Genomic DNA, 18,686 nt, shown 5'->3' on the forward strand with positions numbered 1-18,686 from the left:
TAAAGAAATACCACATCTAGAAGAACATTTACTCCGCAATTTGGACAGAAATGGAGTTGTTAGGTTGGGATCCTGGGTAGAAACTGGTGATATTTTAGTAGGTAAATTAACGCCTCAGATAGCGAGCGAATCATCTTATATCGCGGAAGGCGGATTATTACGGGCCATATTTGGCCTTGAGGTTTCCACTTGAAAAGAAACTTCTCTGAAATTACCTATAGGTGGAAGAGGGCGCGTTATCGATGTGAAATGGATCCAAAGGGACCCGCTCGACATAATGGTTCGTGTATATATTTTACAGAAACGTGAAATCAAAGTTGGGAATAAAGTAGCCGGAAGACATGGGAATAAAGGGATCATTTCCAAAATTTTGCCTAGGCAAGATATGCCCTATTTGCAAGATGGAACACCCGTTGATATGGTCTTCAATCCCTTAGGAGTACCCTCCCGAATGAATGTGGGACAAATATTTGAAAGCTCGCTCGGATTAGCGGGGGATCTGCTAAAGAAACATTATAGAATAGCACCCTTTGATGAGAGATATGAGCAAGAGGCTTCAAGAAAACTTGTGTTTTCAGAATTATATGAAGCCAGTAAAGAAACAAAAAATCCATGGGTATTTGAACCCGAGTACCCGGGAAAAAGCAGAATATTTGATGGAAGAACAGGCGACCCCTTTGAGCAACCTATTCTAATAGGGAAGTCCTATATCTTAAAATTAATTCATCAAGTTGATGAGAAAATTCATGGGCGTTCTACTGGGCCCTACTCACTTGTTACACAAGAACCGGTTAGAGGAAGAGCCAAGCAAGGGGGACAATGAGTAGGAGAAATGGAAGTTTGGGCTTTAGAAGGATTTGGTGTTGCTCATATTTTACAAGAGATACTTACTTATAAATCTGACCATCTTATAGCTCGCCAAGAAATACTTAATGCTACGATCTGGGGAAAAAGAATACCTAATCATGAGGATCCTCCAGAATCTTTTCGAGTGCTCGTTCGAGAACTACGATCTTTGGCTCTAGAACTGAATCATTTCCTTGTATCTGAAAAGAACTTCCAGGTTAATAGGGAGGAAGTTTGATCGGAATAAATATAAATTCTTTTCTTATTTCTATTTTATGATTGACCAATATAAACATCAACAACTTCAAATTGGACTCGTTTCCCCTCAACAAATAAAGGCTTGGGCTAACAAAAACCTACCTAATGGAGAAGTCGTTGGCGAAGTCACAAGGCCCTCTACTTTTCATTATAAAACCGATAAACCAGAAAAAGATGGACTGTTTTGCGAAAGAATCTTTGGACCCATAAAAAGCGGGATTTGCGCTTGTGGCAATTCTCGAGCGAGCGGAGATGAAAACGAAGACGAAAGATTTTGCCAAAAATGCGGGGTAGAATTTGTGGATTCTCGCATACGAAGATATCAAATGGATACATCAAACTCGCATGTCCCGTGACTCATGTGTGGTATTTGAAAGGTCTTCCTAGTTATATCGCGAATCTTTTAGATAAACCTCTTAAGAAGTTGGAGGGCCTAGTATACGGCGATTTCTCTTTTGCTAGGCCCAGCACAAAAAAACCCACTTTTTACGATTACGAGGTTTATTCGAAGAGGAAATTGCATCCTGTAACCACAACATTTCTCCCTTTTTTCTACCCCAGGCTTTGCAACATTTCGAAATCGGGAAATTGCGACAGGAGCAGGTGCTATTAGAGAACAATTAGCAGATTTGGATTTGCGAATTATTATAGAGAATTCTTTGGTCGAATGGAAGGAATTAGAAGACGAGGGGTATAGTGGAGATGAGTGGGAAGATAGAAAAAGACGAATAAGAAAAGTTTTTTGATTAGACGCATGCAATTGGCGAAACATTTTATTCAAACAAATGTAGAACCAGAATGGATGGTTTTGTGCGTATTACCGGTTCTTCCTCCCGAATTGAGACCTATTGTTTATAGGTCTGGAGATAAAGTAGTGACTTCAGACATTAATGAACTTTATAAGAGAGTTATCCGTCGGAACAACAATCTTGCCTATCTATTAAAAAGAAGTGAATTAGCGCCAACAGATTTAGTAATGTGCCAGGAAAAATTGGTACAAGAAGCCGTGGATACACTTCTTGATAGTGGGTCCCGCGGGCAACCAACGAGGGATGGTCACAATAAAGTATACAAATCACTTTCAGATGTAATTGAAGGTAAAGAGGGAAGGTTTCGCGAGACTCTGCTTGGGAAACGGGTCGATTACTCGGGGCGTTCTGTCATTGTTGTGGGTCCTTCGCTTTCATTACATCAATGTGGATTACCTCTAGAGATAGCAATAAAGCTTTTTCAGCTATTTGTAATTCGCGATTTAATCACGAAATGCGCCACTTCTAATGTAAGGATTGCTAAAAGGAAAATTTGGGAAAAAGAACCCATTGTACGGGAAATACTTCAAGAAGTTATGCGGGGACATCCTGTACTGTTAAATAGAGCACCTACCCTGCATAGATTAGGCATACAGGCCTTTCGACCCACTTTAGTAGAGGGGCGTACTATTTCTTTACACCCATTAGTGTGTAAGGGTTTCAATGCGGACTTTGATGGAGATCAAATGGCTGTTCATCTACCTTTATCCTTGGAAGCTCAGGGAGAAGCCCGTTTACTTATGTTTTCTCATATGAATCTCTTATCTCCCGCTATTGGGGATCCTATTTGCGTACCAACCCAAGACATGCTTATCGGGCTTTATGTATTAACGATTGGAAAGCGTTGAGGTATTTGTGCAAATAGATATAATAGTTGCAGAAACTACCCAAATCTAAAAGTAAATTACAATAATAATAATAATTCTAAATATAGGAAAGATAACGAACCCCATTTTTCTAGTTCTTATGATGCACTGGGAGCTTATAGACAAAAACTAATCAGTTTAGATAGTCCCTTGTGGCTACGATGGAACCTGGATCAACGCGTCATTGGGTCAAGAGAAGTTCCGATTGAAGTTCAATATGAATCTTTGGGGACTTATCATGAGATTTATGCCCACTATCTAATAATGGGAAATAGAAAAAAAGAAATCCGTTCGATATACATTCGAACCACTCTTGGTCATATTTCTTTTTATAGAGAAATAGAGGAAGCCATACGAGGATTTAGTCAGGCCTATTCATACACTACCTAAACAAGAAAGTTAGATTCGGCGATGCCCCTCCCCTTTCGGGGGGCATTCCGATTTCCCTAGTATCATCATTATTTGCCACCCGAATCCAGATTGAGATTGAGGCAAGTTAATTAAATTTTCGAATCACTGACTCAGGCCCATTGTCGAATCCTACTCAGCAATTGTCGAATCCTACTCAGCCGAAAAGGGGGTACTTATGTATGGCGGAACGGGCCAATCTGGTCTTTCATAATAAAGAGATAGACGGAACTGGTATGAAATGACTTATTAGCAGATTAATAGATCATTTTGGAATGGGATATACATCCCATATACTGGATCAACTAAAGACTCTGGGCTTCCATCAAGCCACTACTACATCGATTTCGTTAGGAATCGAGGATCTTTTAACAATACCCTCTAAGGGATGGTTAGTCCAAGACGCGGAACAACAGAGTTTTCTTTTGGAGAAACACTATTATTATGGGGCTGTACACGCGGTAGAAAAATTACGCCAATCTGTTGAGATATGGTATGCGACAAGTGAATATTTGATACAAGAAATGAATTCAAATTTTCGGATAACGGATCCTTCTAATCCAGTCTATCTAATGTCTTTTTCAGGAGCCAGAGGAAATGCATCTGAAGTACACCAATTAGTAGGTATGAGAGGATTAATGTCGGACCCTCAAGGACAAATGATTGATTTACCTATTCAAAGCAATTTACGCGAGGGACTTTCTTTGACAGAATATATAATTTCCTGCTATGGAGCCCGCAAAGGGGTTGTAGATACTGCTGTGCGAACAGCAGATGCTGGATATCTTACACGTAGACTTGTTGAAGTAGTTCAACATATTATTGTGCGTAGAAGGGATTGTGGTACTATCCGAGGTATTTCTGTAAGTCCTCAAAATGGGATGACGGAAAAACTTTTTGTCCAAACACTAATTGGTCGTGTATTAGCAGACGATATATATATCGGTTCACGATGCATTGCCGCGCGAAATCAAGATATTGGAATTGGATTAGTCAATCGATTCATAACTGCCTTTCGAGCACAACCATTTCGAGCACAACCAATATATATTAGAACCCCCTTTACTTGCCGAAGCACTTCTTGGATCTGTCAATTATGCTATGGCCGGAGTCCTACTCATAGTGATCTGGTCGAATTGGGAGAAGCCGTAGGTATTGTTGGAGGTCAATCAATTGGGGAGCCAGGGACTCAACTAACATTAAGAACTTTTCATACTGGCGGAGTATTCACAGGGGGTACTGCCGACCTTGTACGATCCCCTTCGAATGGAAAAATAAAATTCAATGAGAATTTGGTTCACCCCACACGTACCCCTCATGGGCAGCCTGCTTTTCTATGTTATATAGACTTGCATGTAACTATTCAGAGTCAAGATATTCTATATAGTATGAATATTCCCTCAAAAAGCTTGATTCTAGTGCAAAATGATCAATATGTAAAATCCGAACAAGTAATTGCGGAGATTCGTGCCGGAACGTCCACTTTATATTTTAAAGAAAGGGTACAAAAGCATATTTATTCTGAATCAGACGGCGAAATGCACTGGAGTACTGATGTTTACCATGCCCCCGAATATCAATATGGTAATCTTCGCCGATTACCAAAAACAAGCCATTTATGGATATTGTCAGTAAGTATGTGCAGATCCAGTATAGCGTCTTTTTCACTCCAGAAGGATCAAGATCAAATGAATACTTATGGTAAAAAAGATAGGGAAATTCTTGATTATTCAACGTGGGATCGAATCATGTCCAATGGCCATTGGAATTTTATCTATCCTTCTATTTATCAAGATAATTCAGATTTGTTGGCGAAAAAGCGAAGAAATAGGTTCGTCATTCCATTACAATATCATCAAGAACAAGAGAAAGAACTAATATCCTGTTTTGGGATTTCGATTGAAATCCCCCTTATGGGTGTTTTACGTAGAAATACTATTTTTGCTTATTTTGACAATCCCCGATACAGAAAAGATAAAAAGGGTTCAGGAATTGTTAAATTTAGATATAGGACCCTAGAAGAAGAATATAGGACTTGAGCGGAAGACTCAGAAGAGGAATATGAGACCCTAGAAGACGAATACAGGACCCGAGAGGACGAATATGAATATGAAACCCTAGAAGAATCTAAATATGGAATCCTAGAAGACGAATACGAATATGAAACCCTAGAAGACGAATATGGGAGCCCAGAAAACGAATATGGGAACCCAGAGAACGAATATAGGACTTTAGAGAAAGACTCAGAAGAGGAATATGGGAGCCCAGAGAGCAAATATAGGACCCAAGAGGACGAATATGGAACTCTAGAGGAAGACTCAGAAGACGAATATGGCAGCCCCGGGGAAAGCGCAGAGGAAAAATATGGTACTTTAGAGGAAGACTCAGAAGAAGATTCAGAGGATGAATACGAGAGCCCAGAGGAAGATTCCATCTTAAAAAAAGAGGGTTTGATTGAGCATCGAGGAACAACAGAATTTAGTCTAAAATACCAAAAAGAAGTAGATCGGTTTTTTTTCATTCTTCAAGAACTTCATATCTTGCCGAGATTTTCATCCCTAAAGATACTTGACAATAGTATTATGGGAGTGGATACACAACTCACAAAAAATACAAGAAGTCGACTAGGCGGACTGGTCCGAGTGAAGAGAAAAAAAAGCCATACGAAACTCAAAATATTTTCCGGAGATATTCATTTTCCTGAAGAGGCGGATAAGATATTAGGTGGCTGTTTGATACCGCCAGAAAGACAAAAAAAAGATTCTAAGGAATCAAAAAAAAGGAAAAATTGGGTCTTTGTTCAACGGAAAAAAATTCTCAAGAGCAAGGAAAAGTATTTTGTTTCCGTTCGCCCTACAGTGGCATATGAAATGGACGATGGAAGAAATTTAGCAACACTTTTTCCGCAGGATCTCTTGCAAGAAGAAAATAATCTCCAAATTCGACTTGTCAATTTTATTTCTCATGAAAATAGCAAGTTAACTCAAAGAATTTATCACACAAATAGTCAATTTGTTAGAACTTGCTTAGTAGTGAATTGGGAACAAGAAGAAAAAGAAAAGGCTGGTGCTTCCCTTGTTGAGGTAAGAGCAAATGATCTTATTCACGATTTCCTAAGAATTGAGTTAGTCAAGTCCACTATTTCGTATACACGAAAAAGGTATGGTAGGACAAGTGCAGGACCGATTCCCCATAATAGGTTAGATCGCGCCAATATCAATTCTTTTTATTCGAAGGCGAAGATTGAATCACTTAGCCAACATCCAGAAACTATTGGCACTTTGTTGAATCGAAATAAAGAATACCACTCTTTGATGATTTTGTCGGCATCCAACTGTTCTCGAATTGGTTTATTCAAGAATTCAAAACATCCCAATGCGATAAAAGAATGGAATCCTAGAATTCCTCTGCGAGAAATTTTTGGGCCCTTAGGCGCTATTGTAGCTAGTATATCGCATTTTTCTTCATCTTACTATTTACTAACGCATAATAAAATCCTGTTAAAAAAATATTTGTTCGTTGACAATTTAAAACAAACCTTCCAAGTACTTCAAGAACTTAAATACTCTTTAATAGATGAAAATAAAAGGATTTCTAATTTCGATAGTAACATAATGTTGGATCCATTCCTTTTGAATTGTCACTTTGTCCATCATGATTCTTGGGAAGAGACATTGGCAATAATTCACCTTGGACAATTTATTTGTGAAAATGTATGTCTATTTAAATCGCACATAAAAAAATCCGGTCAAATTTTCATTGTAAATATGAATTCTTTTGTTATAAGAGCAGCTAAACCTTATTCGGCCACTACAGGAGCAACTGTTAATGGTCATTATGGAGAAATCCTTTACAAGGGAGATAGGTTAGTTACGTTTATATATGAAAAATCGAGATCTAGTGACATAACGCAAGGTCTTCCAAAAGTGGAACAAATCTTTGAAGCGCGTTCAATTGATTCATTATCCCCGAATCTCGAAAGGAGAATTGAGGATTGGAATGAGCGTATACCAAGAATTCTTGGGGTCCCTTGGGGATTCTTGATTGGAGCTGAGCTAACCATAGCCCAAAGTCGTATCTCTTTGGTTAATAAAATCCAAAAGGTTTATCGATCCCAAGGGGTACAGATCCATAATAGACATATAGAGATTATTATACGCCAAGTAACATCAAAAGTGCGGGTTTCCGAAGATGGAATGTCTAATCTTTTTTCGCCTGGGGAATTAATCGGACTATTGCGAGCGGAATGAGCAGGACGAGCTTTGGATGAATCAATCTATTATCGGGCAATCTTATTGGGAATAACAAGGGCTTCCCTAAATACCCAAAGTTTCATATCTGAAGCAAGTTTTCAAGAAACTGCTCGAGTTTTAGACAAAGCTGCCCTACGAGGTCGCATTGATTGGTTGAAAGGCTTGAAAGAAAACGTAGTTCTGGGGGGATTATACCTGTTGGTACCGGATTCCAAAAATTTGTGCATCGTTCCCCACAAGACAAGAACCTTTATTTCGAAAAAAAATTATTCGCGTCGGAAATGAGAGATTTTTTGTTTCTCCATACAGAATTAGTTTCTTCAGATTCTGACGTAACAAACAATTTTTATGAGACATAAGAACCCCCATTTAACATTTAACCCTATATCATTTAAGGATACATAAAAAATATTTTTTATTTCAAGCTATTTCGGATCTTTCTTAATCTTCAAAAAGAACTAAATTCCGTAATGGAATGGTAGGATTAAAAAAAAGGAAGTGTGGAAAAAATGACAAGAAGATATTGGAACATTAATTTGAAAGAGATGATAGAAGCAGGAGTTCATTTTGGTCATGGTATTAAGAAATGGAATCCTAAAATGGCCCCTTACATTTCGGCAAAGCGTAAAGGTACTCATATTATAAATCTCGCTAGAACGGCTCGTTTTTTATCAGAAGCTTGTGATTTAGTTTTTGATGCAGCAAGTCAGGGAAAAAGTTTCTTAATTGTTGGTACCAAAAAAAGAGCAACAGATTTAGTAGCATCAGCTGCAATAAGGGCTCGTTGTCATTATGTTAATAAAAAGTGGTTCAGTGGTATTTTAACGAATTGGTCGATTACGAAAACTAGACTTTCTCAATTTAGAGACTTAAGAGCAGAAGAAAAAATGGGAAAATTCCACCATCTCCCAAAAAGAGATGTGGCAATCTTTAAGAGAAAATTATCTACCTTGCAAAGGTACCTCGGCGGGATCAAATATATGACGAGATTGCCAGACATTGTGATCGTCCTTGATCAGCAAAAAGAGTATATAGCTCTCCGGGAATGTGCCATTTTGGGGATTCCTACTATTTCTTTAGTCGATACAAATTGTGACCCGGATCTCGCGAATATATCGATTCCAGCCAACGATGACACTATGACTTCAATTCGATTGATTCTTAACAAATTAGTATTTTCAATTTGTGAGGGCCGTTCTCTCTATATAAGAAATCGTTGATTAAGAATATATAGTGAATTCTTGGGCAACTGCGTAAATTTATGGAATCACTTACTTTACTATATCTTTTTTTTTGCATAGAATTTTTTTTGCATAGAAAAAAGAAGGGGAATATTGATATATATTAGAGGGTATTGATATATATTATGATCTGATGTGCTTTCTTGGTATCCTAAATATAAGATTAATACTTCAAGTTGCTGAGTTGAGAAAGAGATGGTTGAATCAAAAGAATTCCTTTTTTGAAGTTCAATTTTTATCAGAGGACAATATGAATATTATACCTTGTTCCATTAAAACACTCAAGGGGTTATACGATATATCGGGTGTAGAAGTAGGCCAACACTTCTATTGGCAAATAGGAGGTTTCCAAATTCTTGCCCAAGTACTCATCACTTCTTGGGTCGTAATTACTATCTTGCTAGATTCAGTTGTCATAGCTGTTCGGAATCCACAAACCATACCGACCGACGGTCAGAATTTTTTTGAATATGTCCTTGAGTTTATTCGAGACTTGAGCAAAACTCAGATTGGAGAAGAATATGGTCCCTGGGTTCCCTTTATTGGAACTATGTTCCTTTTTATTTTTGTTTTGAATTGGTCGGGTGCTCTTTTACCTTGGAAAATTATAGAGTTACCCCATGGGGAATTAGCAGCGCCCACGAATGATATAAATACTACTGTTGCTTTAGCTTTACTCACATCAGCGGCATATTTTTATGCTGATCTTAGCAAAAAAGGATTGAGCTATTTCGAGAAATATATTAACCCAACTCCAATCCTTTTACCAATTAACATTCTAGAAGATTTCACAAAACCATTATCGCTTAGCTTTCGACTTTTCGGGAATATATTGGCGGATGAATTAGTCGTTGTTGTTCTTGTTTCTTTAGTCCCCTTAGTAATCCCTATACCGGTCATGTTTCTTGGATTATTTACAAGCGGTATTCAAGCTCTTATTTTTGCAACATTAGCCGCAGACTATATAGGTGAATCCATGGAGGGTTATCATTGGATTGACTCTTTTTGGAAATAGTATTTTTTTTGCAGCTTAGCTCAATTCATGCATGGTTCCAGATAATCTGCTTGGTTGCAAAAAAATAGTTAGAAATGCGTATGAATATATAGCCTAGAGTTGTAGGAGAGATAATAGAATAGACTATATTATGGAATTTTCAAAGTATATATGCAATAAGGAGGGTGGAGTCAGGCTAGATCTATACTATAATATCCTTAATGTCTATAATTGGAGTCCTCTTTTATGCAGGTTTCCACTTTAAGCAATGATTTTAGAATCCGATTCAATAGAAAATGAGAAAATATGCAAACAAAATAGAAGAAACAAATGTATATATATATAGGATATTATATTATATATTCCTTGGTTAGATTCATTATCTAATCCGATATATGGATATGGAATTCCCTTCTATGTAGTTCGGACAATTCACATTATCATTTCAATTTGATTTCAATTTGTACTTTTTAGTTACTTTAATTCTCCCCAATAGAGCTTAGAAGTAAGAATTTATTGGTTGATTGTATCCTTAACCATTTCTTTTTTTTGACACGAGGAACTACTCACCATGAATCCACTAATTGCTGCTGCTTCTGTTATTGCTGCTGGATTGGCCGTAGGGCTTGCTTCTATTGGACCTGGAGTTGGTCAAGGTACTGCTGCAGGACAAGCTGTAGAAGGTATTGCGAGCCAGAAGCAGAAGGTAAAATACGAGGTACTTTATTGCTTAGTCTAGCTTTTATGGAAGCTTTAACAATTTATGGACTAGTTGTGGCACTAACGCTTTTATTTGCGAACCCTTTTGTTTAATCTTAAAAAAATTCTTTCGATTTCGATTAGATACTTTTTTCTTTTTTTAGTCAATTGGTATTTGCTTCCGCAATTCCAATTATATCAATACTTTATTTAATTTACTCCTATTTATTACTCCTGGAGTTATCTATTTACCGGGACAGATAATACCCCATTCTAGGAAGGGCTGAGTTGAGTATTATTAATTTAGAAGATATGCTCACCTTCTTATTTCCCGTCCTTAGTTTAGGAAAGTGGAAAGTTTTTTCCTTTTATTTTAGGAATTTTGGGAACAGAACATTTCAACAAAGGAAGTCTTTCACCGGTCAAACAAGACGTAAGACTTAATCTAAAAGAAATTACTAGATTGAATCTATTTGCATTAAAAAAACGATCAAAAAAGGGCGAGCGAAGTAAGTGATCGAAAAACTTTGTTCTTTGTTCGTCCTATCTATAAGAGGAGAGCATATGAAAAATGTAACCCATTCTTTCGTTTTTTAGCTCACTGGCCATCCGCTAGCAGTTTCAGGCTTAATACCGATATTTTAGCAACAAATCTAATAAATCTAACTGTAGTGGTTGGTGTTTTGATTTTTTTGGAAAGGGAGTGTGTGCGAGTTGTCTATTTCAAGAATAGATTGGATCTATCCGGCTGCACTTTATAATATTTTTTAGTATTTTTTGGATAAATAAGAAAAGGGTGCACGATCTCGACGAATTACTTCTGAATAAATTCAGAAATCATATGGAAGAACCATAGCATTTCGCGACTCATTGGTAAATCAACTTTGATTCTCTATAAACCAAGAATGTGAGACCATTAACACGGTTAAAGCTAAACTGCTTGAAGTCCAGGCAAAAAGAGGTACTCTTTCTACAACTATATTAGTATTAGTACCGAATTTAAACGGGAAATAGCTAATGTAAAATTTATCTGATATAGAACACTCATATAGATAAAATGGTTTGAACTATTTACTAGAAAAAAAGGGGGCACCCTGCCCTTTTGTAATCAATGCCGAATCGACGACCTATGTATAAAAAAGAGAATTTTTTTGGATTTGAAGAAAAAAAATAAAAAAGAATTCTATTAATTTTCATTTTCCATTTATTTAGTTAGTTTTTCTTAATGAAATTGAAATTATTAACTAGAGGGCAAATAAAAATAAAGAAACAACTTTGCTGACCATGATATATTTTTATCTTGGCAGAAGAGTCCTCTTAATGTTTATCTAGTCTTATATAGGTTTCGGTATATTGAAATATAAACATAAAAAAGAAGATAGAGGATAGGCTCATTACTTAAAAAAAAGATATGGAAATAGCTATAGAAAAAAAAGGAGCGTGAGAGCCAAATGAATCGAAAGATTCATGTTTGGTTCGGGAAGAGATCATAAAAGGTGTAAACTTACAAAATAATCTACTTTCATTAAAAGATTTATAAGATAAACAAAAACAGAGGATCTTGAGTACTATTCGAAATTCAGAAGAATTGCATAGAGGGACCATTGAGCAACTCAAAAAAGCTCGGATTCGATTACAGAAAGTCGAACTAGAAGCGGATGAGTATCGAATGAATGGATACTCTGAGATAGAACGAGAAAAAGCAAATTTGATTAATGCTACTTCTATTAGTTTGGAATAATTGGAAAAGTCTAAAAACGAAACCCTTTATTTTGAAAAACAAAGGGCAATGAATCAGGTCCGACAGCGGGTTTTCCAACAGGCCGTACAAGGAGCTCTAGGAACTCTGAATAGTTGTTTGAATACCGAGTTACATTTCCGTACGATTCGTGCTAATATTGGCATTCTCGGGTCCCTGGAATGGAAGAGATAATTAAATTAATTAGGCCTTGAACTTCTACTTTCGTTTAGAATTTAGGCATTATTTTTCCCCTTGCTTCCGAAAAAAGAGTCAGAAACACTAATGGCAACCCTTCGAGTCAACGATATTCATAAAATTCTCCGCGAACGTATTGAACAATATAATAGGAAAGTAGGGATTGAGAATATAGGTCGCGTAGTTCAAGTGGGGGATGGGATTGCTCGTATTATAGGTCTTGGTGAAATAATGTCAGGTGAATTACTCGAATTTGCAGAAGGTACTAGGGGTATTGCTCTGAATTTGGAATCCAAAAATGTTGGGATTGTATTAATGGGCGATGGGTTGATGATACAAGAGGGAAGTTTTGTAAAAGCAACAGGAAGAATTGCTCAGATACCCGTGAGTGAGGCTTACTTGGGTCGTGTTGTAAATGCTCTGGCTAAACCTATTGATGGGAAAGGCGAAATTATAGCTTCCGAATCTCGCTTAATTGAATCTCCTGCTCCAAGTATAATTTCCAGGCGTTCCGTATACGAACCTCTTCAAACAGGGCTTATTGCTATCGATTCGATGATCCCTATAGGGCGCGGTCAGCGAGAGTTAATTATTGGGGACAGACAGACTAGCAAAACAACAGTAGCCACAGATACAATTCTCAATCAAAAAGGCCAAGGTGTAATATGTGTTTATGTAGCTATCGGTCAAAGAGCATCCTCCGTAGCTCAAGTAGTAACTACTTTCCACGAGGAGGGGGCTATGGAATACACTATTGTAGTAGCTGAAATGGCGGATTCACCTGCTACATTACAATACCTTGCTCCTTATACGGGAGCAGCCCTGGCTGAGTATTTTATGTACCGCGAACGGCATACTTTAATAATTTATGATGATCTCTCCAAACAGGCACAAGCTTATCGCCAAATGTCCCTTCTATTAAGAAGACCTCCCGGCCGTGAGGCTTATCCAGGGGATGTTTTTTATTTGCATTCACGCCTTTTAGAAAGAGCCGCTAAATTAAATTCTCTTTTAGGCGAAGGAAGTATGACCGCTTTACCAATAGTTGAGACTCAATCTGGAGACGTTTCCGCCTATATTCCTACTAATGTAATCTCCATTACAGATGGACAAATATTCTTATCTGCGGATCTATTCAATGCCGGAATTCGACCCGCTATTAATGTGGGTATTTCTGTTTCCAGAGTAGGATCCGCGGCTCAAATTAAAGCCATGAAACAAGTAGCTGGCAAATCAAAATTGGAACTAGCTCAATTCGCAGAGTTACAGGCCTTTGCACAATTCGCCTCTGCTCTCGATAAAACAAGTCAGAATCAATTGGCAAGGGGTCGACGATTAAGGGAATTGCTTAAACAATCCCAGGCAAATCCTCTCCCAGTGGAAGAGCAGATAGCTACTATTTATACCGGAACAAGAGGATATCTTGATTCGTTAGAAATTGAACAGGTAAATAAATTTCTGGATGAGTTACGTAAACATCTAAAAGATACTAAACCTCAATTCCAAGAAATTATATCTTCTAGCAAGACATTCACCGAGCAAGCGGAAATCCTTTTGAAGGAAGCTATTCAGGAACAGCTGGAACGGTTTTCTCTTCAGTAACAAATAAATTTTGCATGTCTACTCTTGTTAGTAGAATAGGAATCGTTGAGAAAGATTTTTCATTTGAATCATGCAAAAAAGTTTTCTTTGTTTTTAGTTTAGTATAGTTATTTAAAGAATAGATAGAAATAAGATTGCGTCCAATAGGATTTGAACCTATACCAAAGGTTTAGAAGACCTCTGTCCTATCCATTAGACAATGGACGCTTTTCTTTCATATTTTATTCTTTCTTTTATTTTATTGCTTCTTCCGAGAAAAAACTGTTAGACCAAAACTCTTTTAGGAAATCAAAAAATCCAGATACAAATGCATGATGTATATATTATATCATGCATATATCATAAAGAAGGAGTATGGAGGCGGTAGTGGGAGTCGAACCCGCAACCCCAAGGTTATGAGCCTTATGAGCTACCAAACTGCTCTATACTCTTAAACTGAAGAGGGGTAACTAGGGGATAAAAGAGGGTTGGATACGCCCCTCTACCAATATCTATACAAATAGAATAGTCCATTTATACAGAATGGTAAAGAGGGCTCCTCTATGATTATCAATTCCAGAAATCCATACAAATACGAAAGGGTATTTTATCCTTACCAACTGGATCTTGTTGCACCCGGTAACAAACACTCATAAACCATTTCTCAAAGTACGTGTCCGGATAGCCCAAAATGTCGATAGTTAGCTCTAGGTCTTCCGGTCAAAAAACAACTCGATGAAGGCGTGTAGGTGCACTATTACGCGGTAGGGATTGCAATTTTTCTCGCATTTTCGTTTTTCACTCAAACTCAAGGGAGAAACTTTGCTTCTTATCTTTTTTTTAAAGATTGACGAATCAAATGATATTTCTGTTCTAATTTCTGCCGCTTCTTCTCCCTCTGAATCAAACTTTTTTTTGCCATAATGTGTCGTTGCTATTATTACCAAGTATATGGTTCTAATCATAGATGGAAAAATAAATAGAAAAAGAAATCTAAAAAGGCAGATCCTCCCTCTCTATCAAGAGTAATGAACTAGGTGCTGATATAGTACAAAAAAAACTAAATTAACCAAACTTGCCTGATGTTGAGGCAATCAAGAAAGCTGCATAAGTGAATATATAACTCACGGAAAAGTGAGCTAATCCAACCAATCTTGCTCGCACAATGGAAAGAGCCACGGGCTTATCTCTCCAGCGAATTAAATTAGCTAAAGGTGTGCGTTCATGAGCCCATGCTAAAGTCTCAATTAATTCCTGCCAATACCCCCGCCAGGAAATTAAGAACATAAATCAAGTAGCCCAAACAAGATGTCCAAATAAGAACATCCACGCCCATACCGATAAACTATTCATCCCAAAAGGATTATATCCATTGATAAGTTGTGAAGAGTTTAACCATAGGTAATCTCTTAACCATCCCATCAAATAAGTGGAGGATTCATTAAATTGTGAAACGTTGCCCTGCCATAATGTGATATGTTTCCAATGCCAATAAAAAGTAACCCACCCAATGGTATTTAACATCCATAAAACTGCCAAATAAAATGCGTCCCAAGCAGAAATATCACAAGTACCGCCGTGCCCTGGGCCGTCACAAGGAAAACTATATCCAAAATCCGTTTTATCTGGCATTAATTTGGAACCGCGTGCATCTAAAGCGCCCTTTACTAAAATCAATGTAGTTGTATGCAAACCTAGAGCAATAGCATGATGAACCAAGAAATCCCCAGGTCCTATTGTTAAGAAAAGCGAATTACTATTCTCATTAACAACATTCAACCATCCGGGCAACCATAGGCTTCGACCCGCATTGAAAGCGGGGCCATTCGTTGAAGATAAGAGTATATCGAACCCATATGTCGTCTTGCCATGAGCAGATTGTATCCATTGGGAAAATATAGGTTCGATCAAGATTTGCTTTTCTGGAGTACCAAAAGCAAGCATGACGTCGTTATGAACATAAAGGCCCAAGGTATGGAACCCTAGAAAGAGGCTAGCCCAACTTAAATGAGATATGATAGCTTCTTTATGGTCTAACATTCTTGCCAATACATTATCCTCATTCTGTTCTGGATTGTAATCCCTAATGAAAAAAATAGCTCCATGAGCAAAAGCCCCTGTCATGATGAACCCTGCAATATATTGGTGATGAGTATATAAAGCAGCTTGAGTAGTAAAGTCTTGTGCTATGAATGCATAAGGAGGTAAAGAGTACATATGTTGAGCTACTAAGGAAGTAATAACCCCTAAAGAAGCTAGAGCAAGACCTAACTGAAAATGAATCGAATTGTTGATTGTGTCATAAAGGCCCTTATGCCCACGCCCTAATCGACCCCCCGGAGGAGTATGCGCTTCTAAAAGATCTTTAATATTGTGCCCAATTCTGAAGTTAGTTCGATACATGTGACCGGCAATGAGAAAAATAAATGCAATAGCTAAATGATGGTGAGCCATATCGGTCAGCCACAAACTTTGCGTTTGTGGATGGATCCCCCAAGAAGAGTTAGAATGGCAGTTCCTGCTCCTTGAGCGGTACCAAATAAATGATTACTCGAATCAGGGTTTTGGGCATAAAGATTCCATTGACCCGTCAAAAGGGGTCCCAACCCCTGGGGATAGGGTAATACATCTAAGAAATTATTCCATTGAACGTACCCCCCTGGATGCGGGAATAGCAACATGAACTAAATGTCCTGTCCAAGCCAAAGAACTTACCCCGAAAAGTCCTGACAAATGATGATTGAGACGAGATTCCGCGTTTTTGAACCACGAAAGGCTTGGTTTCCATTTGGGTTGTAGATGTAACCAACCCGCTATTAAGGACAGCGTAGAAAGAAATAATAGAAAAAGAGCTCCAATATAAAGATGCTCATTGGTGCGTAATCCTATTGTATACCACCACTGATAAACTCTAGAATAAGCAATATTCACTGGACCAGCAGCACCTCCTCGAGTAAAGGCTTCCACAGCGGGTTGACCAAAATGAGGATCCCAAATCGCATGAGCAATAGGTCTTACGTGTAAAGGATCCTGTATCCATGATTCAAAATTTCCTTGCCAAGCTACATGAAACAGATTTCCGGACGTCCATAGAAAGATTATTGCTAATTGCCCAAAGTGAGAAGCAAAAATGTTCTGATAAAGACATTCTTCAGTAATATCATCATGACTTTCGAAATCATGTGCGGTAGCAATACCAAACCAAATATGACGAGTAGTGGGGTCCTGAGCTAAGCCTTGGCTAAACCTGGGAAATCTTAATTCCATAATGCCTTTCAAATCCTCCTAGCCACTATCCTACTGCAATAATTCTCGCTAAGAAGAATGCCCATGTCGTGGCAATTCCACCCAGAAGGTAATGGGTTACTCCTACAGCGCGTCCTTGTATAATGCTCAAGGCTCTAGGCTGAGTAGCAGGAGCAACTTTTAATTTGTTATGAGCCCAAACGATAGATTCAATGAGTTCTTGCCAATAACCATGGCCGCTGAATAAAAGCATTAAACTGAAGGCCCAGACAAAATGAGCACCTAAGAAAAAAAGACCATATGCAGATAATGAAGAACCATAAGACTGAATGACTTGCGATGCCTGTGCCCACAAGAAATCTCGAAGCCACCCATTAATCGTAATGGAACTCTGTGCAAAGTTTCCCCCTGTAATATGAGTTACCACCCCTTGATCACTTATAGTACCCCAAACATCCGAATGCATTTTCCAACTGAAATGGAAAATGACTACCGAAATTGCATTGTACATCCAGAATAAACCTATGAAAACATGATCCCAGGCGGATACTTGACATGTTCCCCCTCGGCCAGGCCCATCGCAAGGAAAGCGAAAACCTAGATTTGCTTTATCGGGTATTAAACGGGAACTCCGAGCAAATAAAACACCTTTCAAAAGTATTAATACAGTCACATGTATGGTAAATGCATGAATGTGATGGACTAAAAAATCTGCGGTTCCTAATGGAATAGGTAACAAAGCCACTTTGCCACCTACTGCTACTAACTCGCCGCCTCCCCACGTTAAGCTAGTACTTGTTGTTGCACCAGGAGCTGTTACGCCAGGCGCAGTAGCATGGATATTTGTACCCATTGAGCAAAGATAGGTTGTAATTGTATGGCAGTATCCGAAAACATATCTTGTGGACGGCCTAAAGCACTCATGGTATCATTATGAATGTACAAGCCAAAACTGTGAAAACCTAGAAATATACATACCCAGTTAAGGTGGGATATGATTGCATCGCGGTGTCTAAGGACGCGATCTAATAGATCGTTGTATCGAGTAGTTGGATCATACTCTCTTACCATAAAAATTGCTGCATGTGCAGCAGCACCGACTATTAGAAATCCGCCAATCCACATGTGGTGTGTGAACAAGGAAAGTTGTGTACCATAGTCAGTAGCTAGGTATGGATAGGGAGGCATAGAATACATATGATGAGCTACAACAATGGTTGTAGAGCCTAGCATAGCTAGGTTAAGAGATAATTGAGCATGCCATGACGTTGTTAAGATTTCATAAAGACCCTTATGGCCTTGTCCTGTAAATGGGCCCTTGAAGCCTCCAAAATATCTTTAAGTCCATGGCCAATACCCCAATTGGTCCTATACATATGACCTGCGATTAGGAAAAGAATAGCAATAGCTAAATGATGGTGCGCAATATCGGTCAGCCAGAGACCACCGGTTACTGGATCTAGTCCTCCGCGAAAAGTCAGAAATTCTGCGTATTTGGACCAATTTAAAGTGAAAAAGGGGTTGCTCCTTCGGCAAAACTAGGATAAAG

The 18,686-nt window shown here is 38.2% G+C and overlaps 2 protein-coding genes, 1 non-coding gene and 1 pseudogene across 3 annotated transcripts; 2 read left to right on the forward strand and 2 right to left on the reverse strand.

Annotated features, from left to right (window-relative positions):
* The first annotated feature begins 8,461 nt into the window (after positions 1-8,461).
* Positions 8,462-9,696, forward strand: LOC123121038 (ATP synthase subunit a, chloroplastic-like). Its single transcript, XM_044540977.1, has one exon. It carries the CDS (start codon positions 8,815-8,817, stop codon positions 9,694-9,696), a length of 882 nt encoding a protein of 293 aa, XP_044396912.1. The 5' UTR covers positions 8,462-8,814.
* A 2,337-nt stretch (positions 9,697-12,033) lies between these two features.
* On the forward strand, positions 12,034-14,028 carry LOC123123286 (ATP synthase subunit alpha, chloroplastic-like). Its single transcript, XM_044543764.1, has one exon. It carries the CDS (start codon positions 12,398-12,400, stop codon positions 13,910-13,912), a length of 1,515 nt encoding a protein of 504 aa, XP_044399699.1. The 5' UTR covers positions 12,034-12,397; the 3' UTR covers positions 13,913-14,028.
* Positions 14,029-14,047: 19 nt separating this feature from the next.
* On the reverse strand, positions 14,048-14,119 carry TRNAR-UCU (transfer RNA arginine (anticodon UCU)). The gene has a single exon. It is a non-coding gene; the product is annotated as a tRNA-Arg (tRNA).
* An 810-nt stretch (positions 14,120-14,929) lies between these two features.
* On the reverse strand, positions 14,930-16,281 carry LOC123123288 (photosystem I P700 chlorophyll a apoprotein A2-like; annotated as a pseudogene).
* Positions 16,282-18,686: the final 2,405 nt, after the last annotated feature.

Source organism: Triticum aestivum, chromosome 5D (assembly GCF_018294505.1).
Source record: "Triticum aestivum cultivar Chinese Spring chromosome 5D, IWGSC CS RefSeq v2.1, whole genome shotgun sequence".
Taxonomy (NCBI): Eukaryota; Viridiplantae; Streptophyta; class Magnoliopsida; order Poales; family Poaceae; genus Triticum; species Triticum aestivum.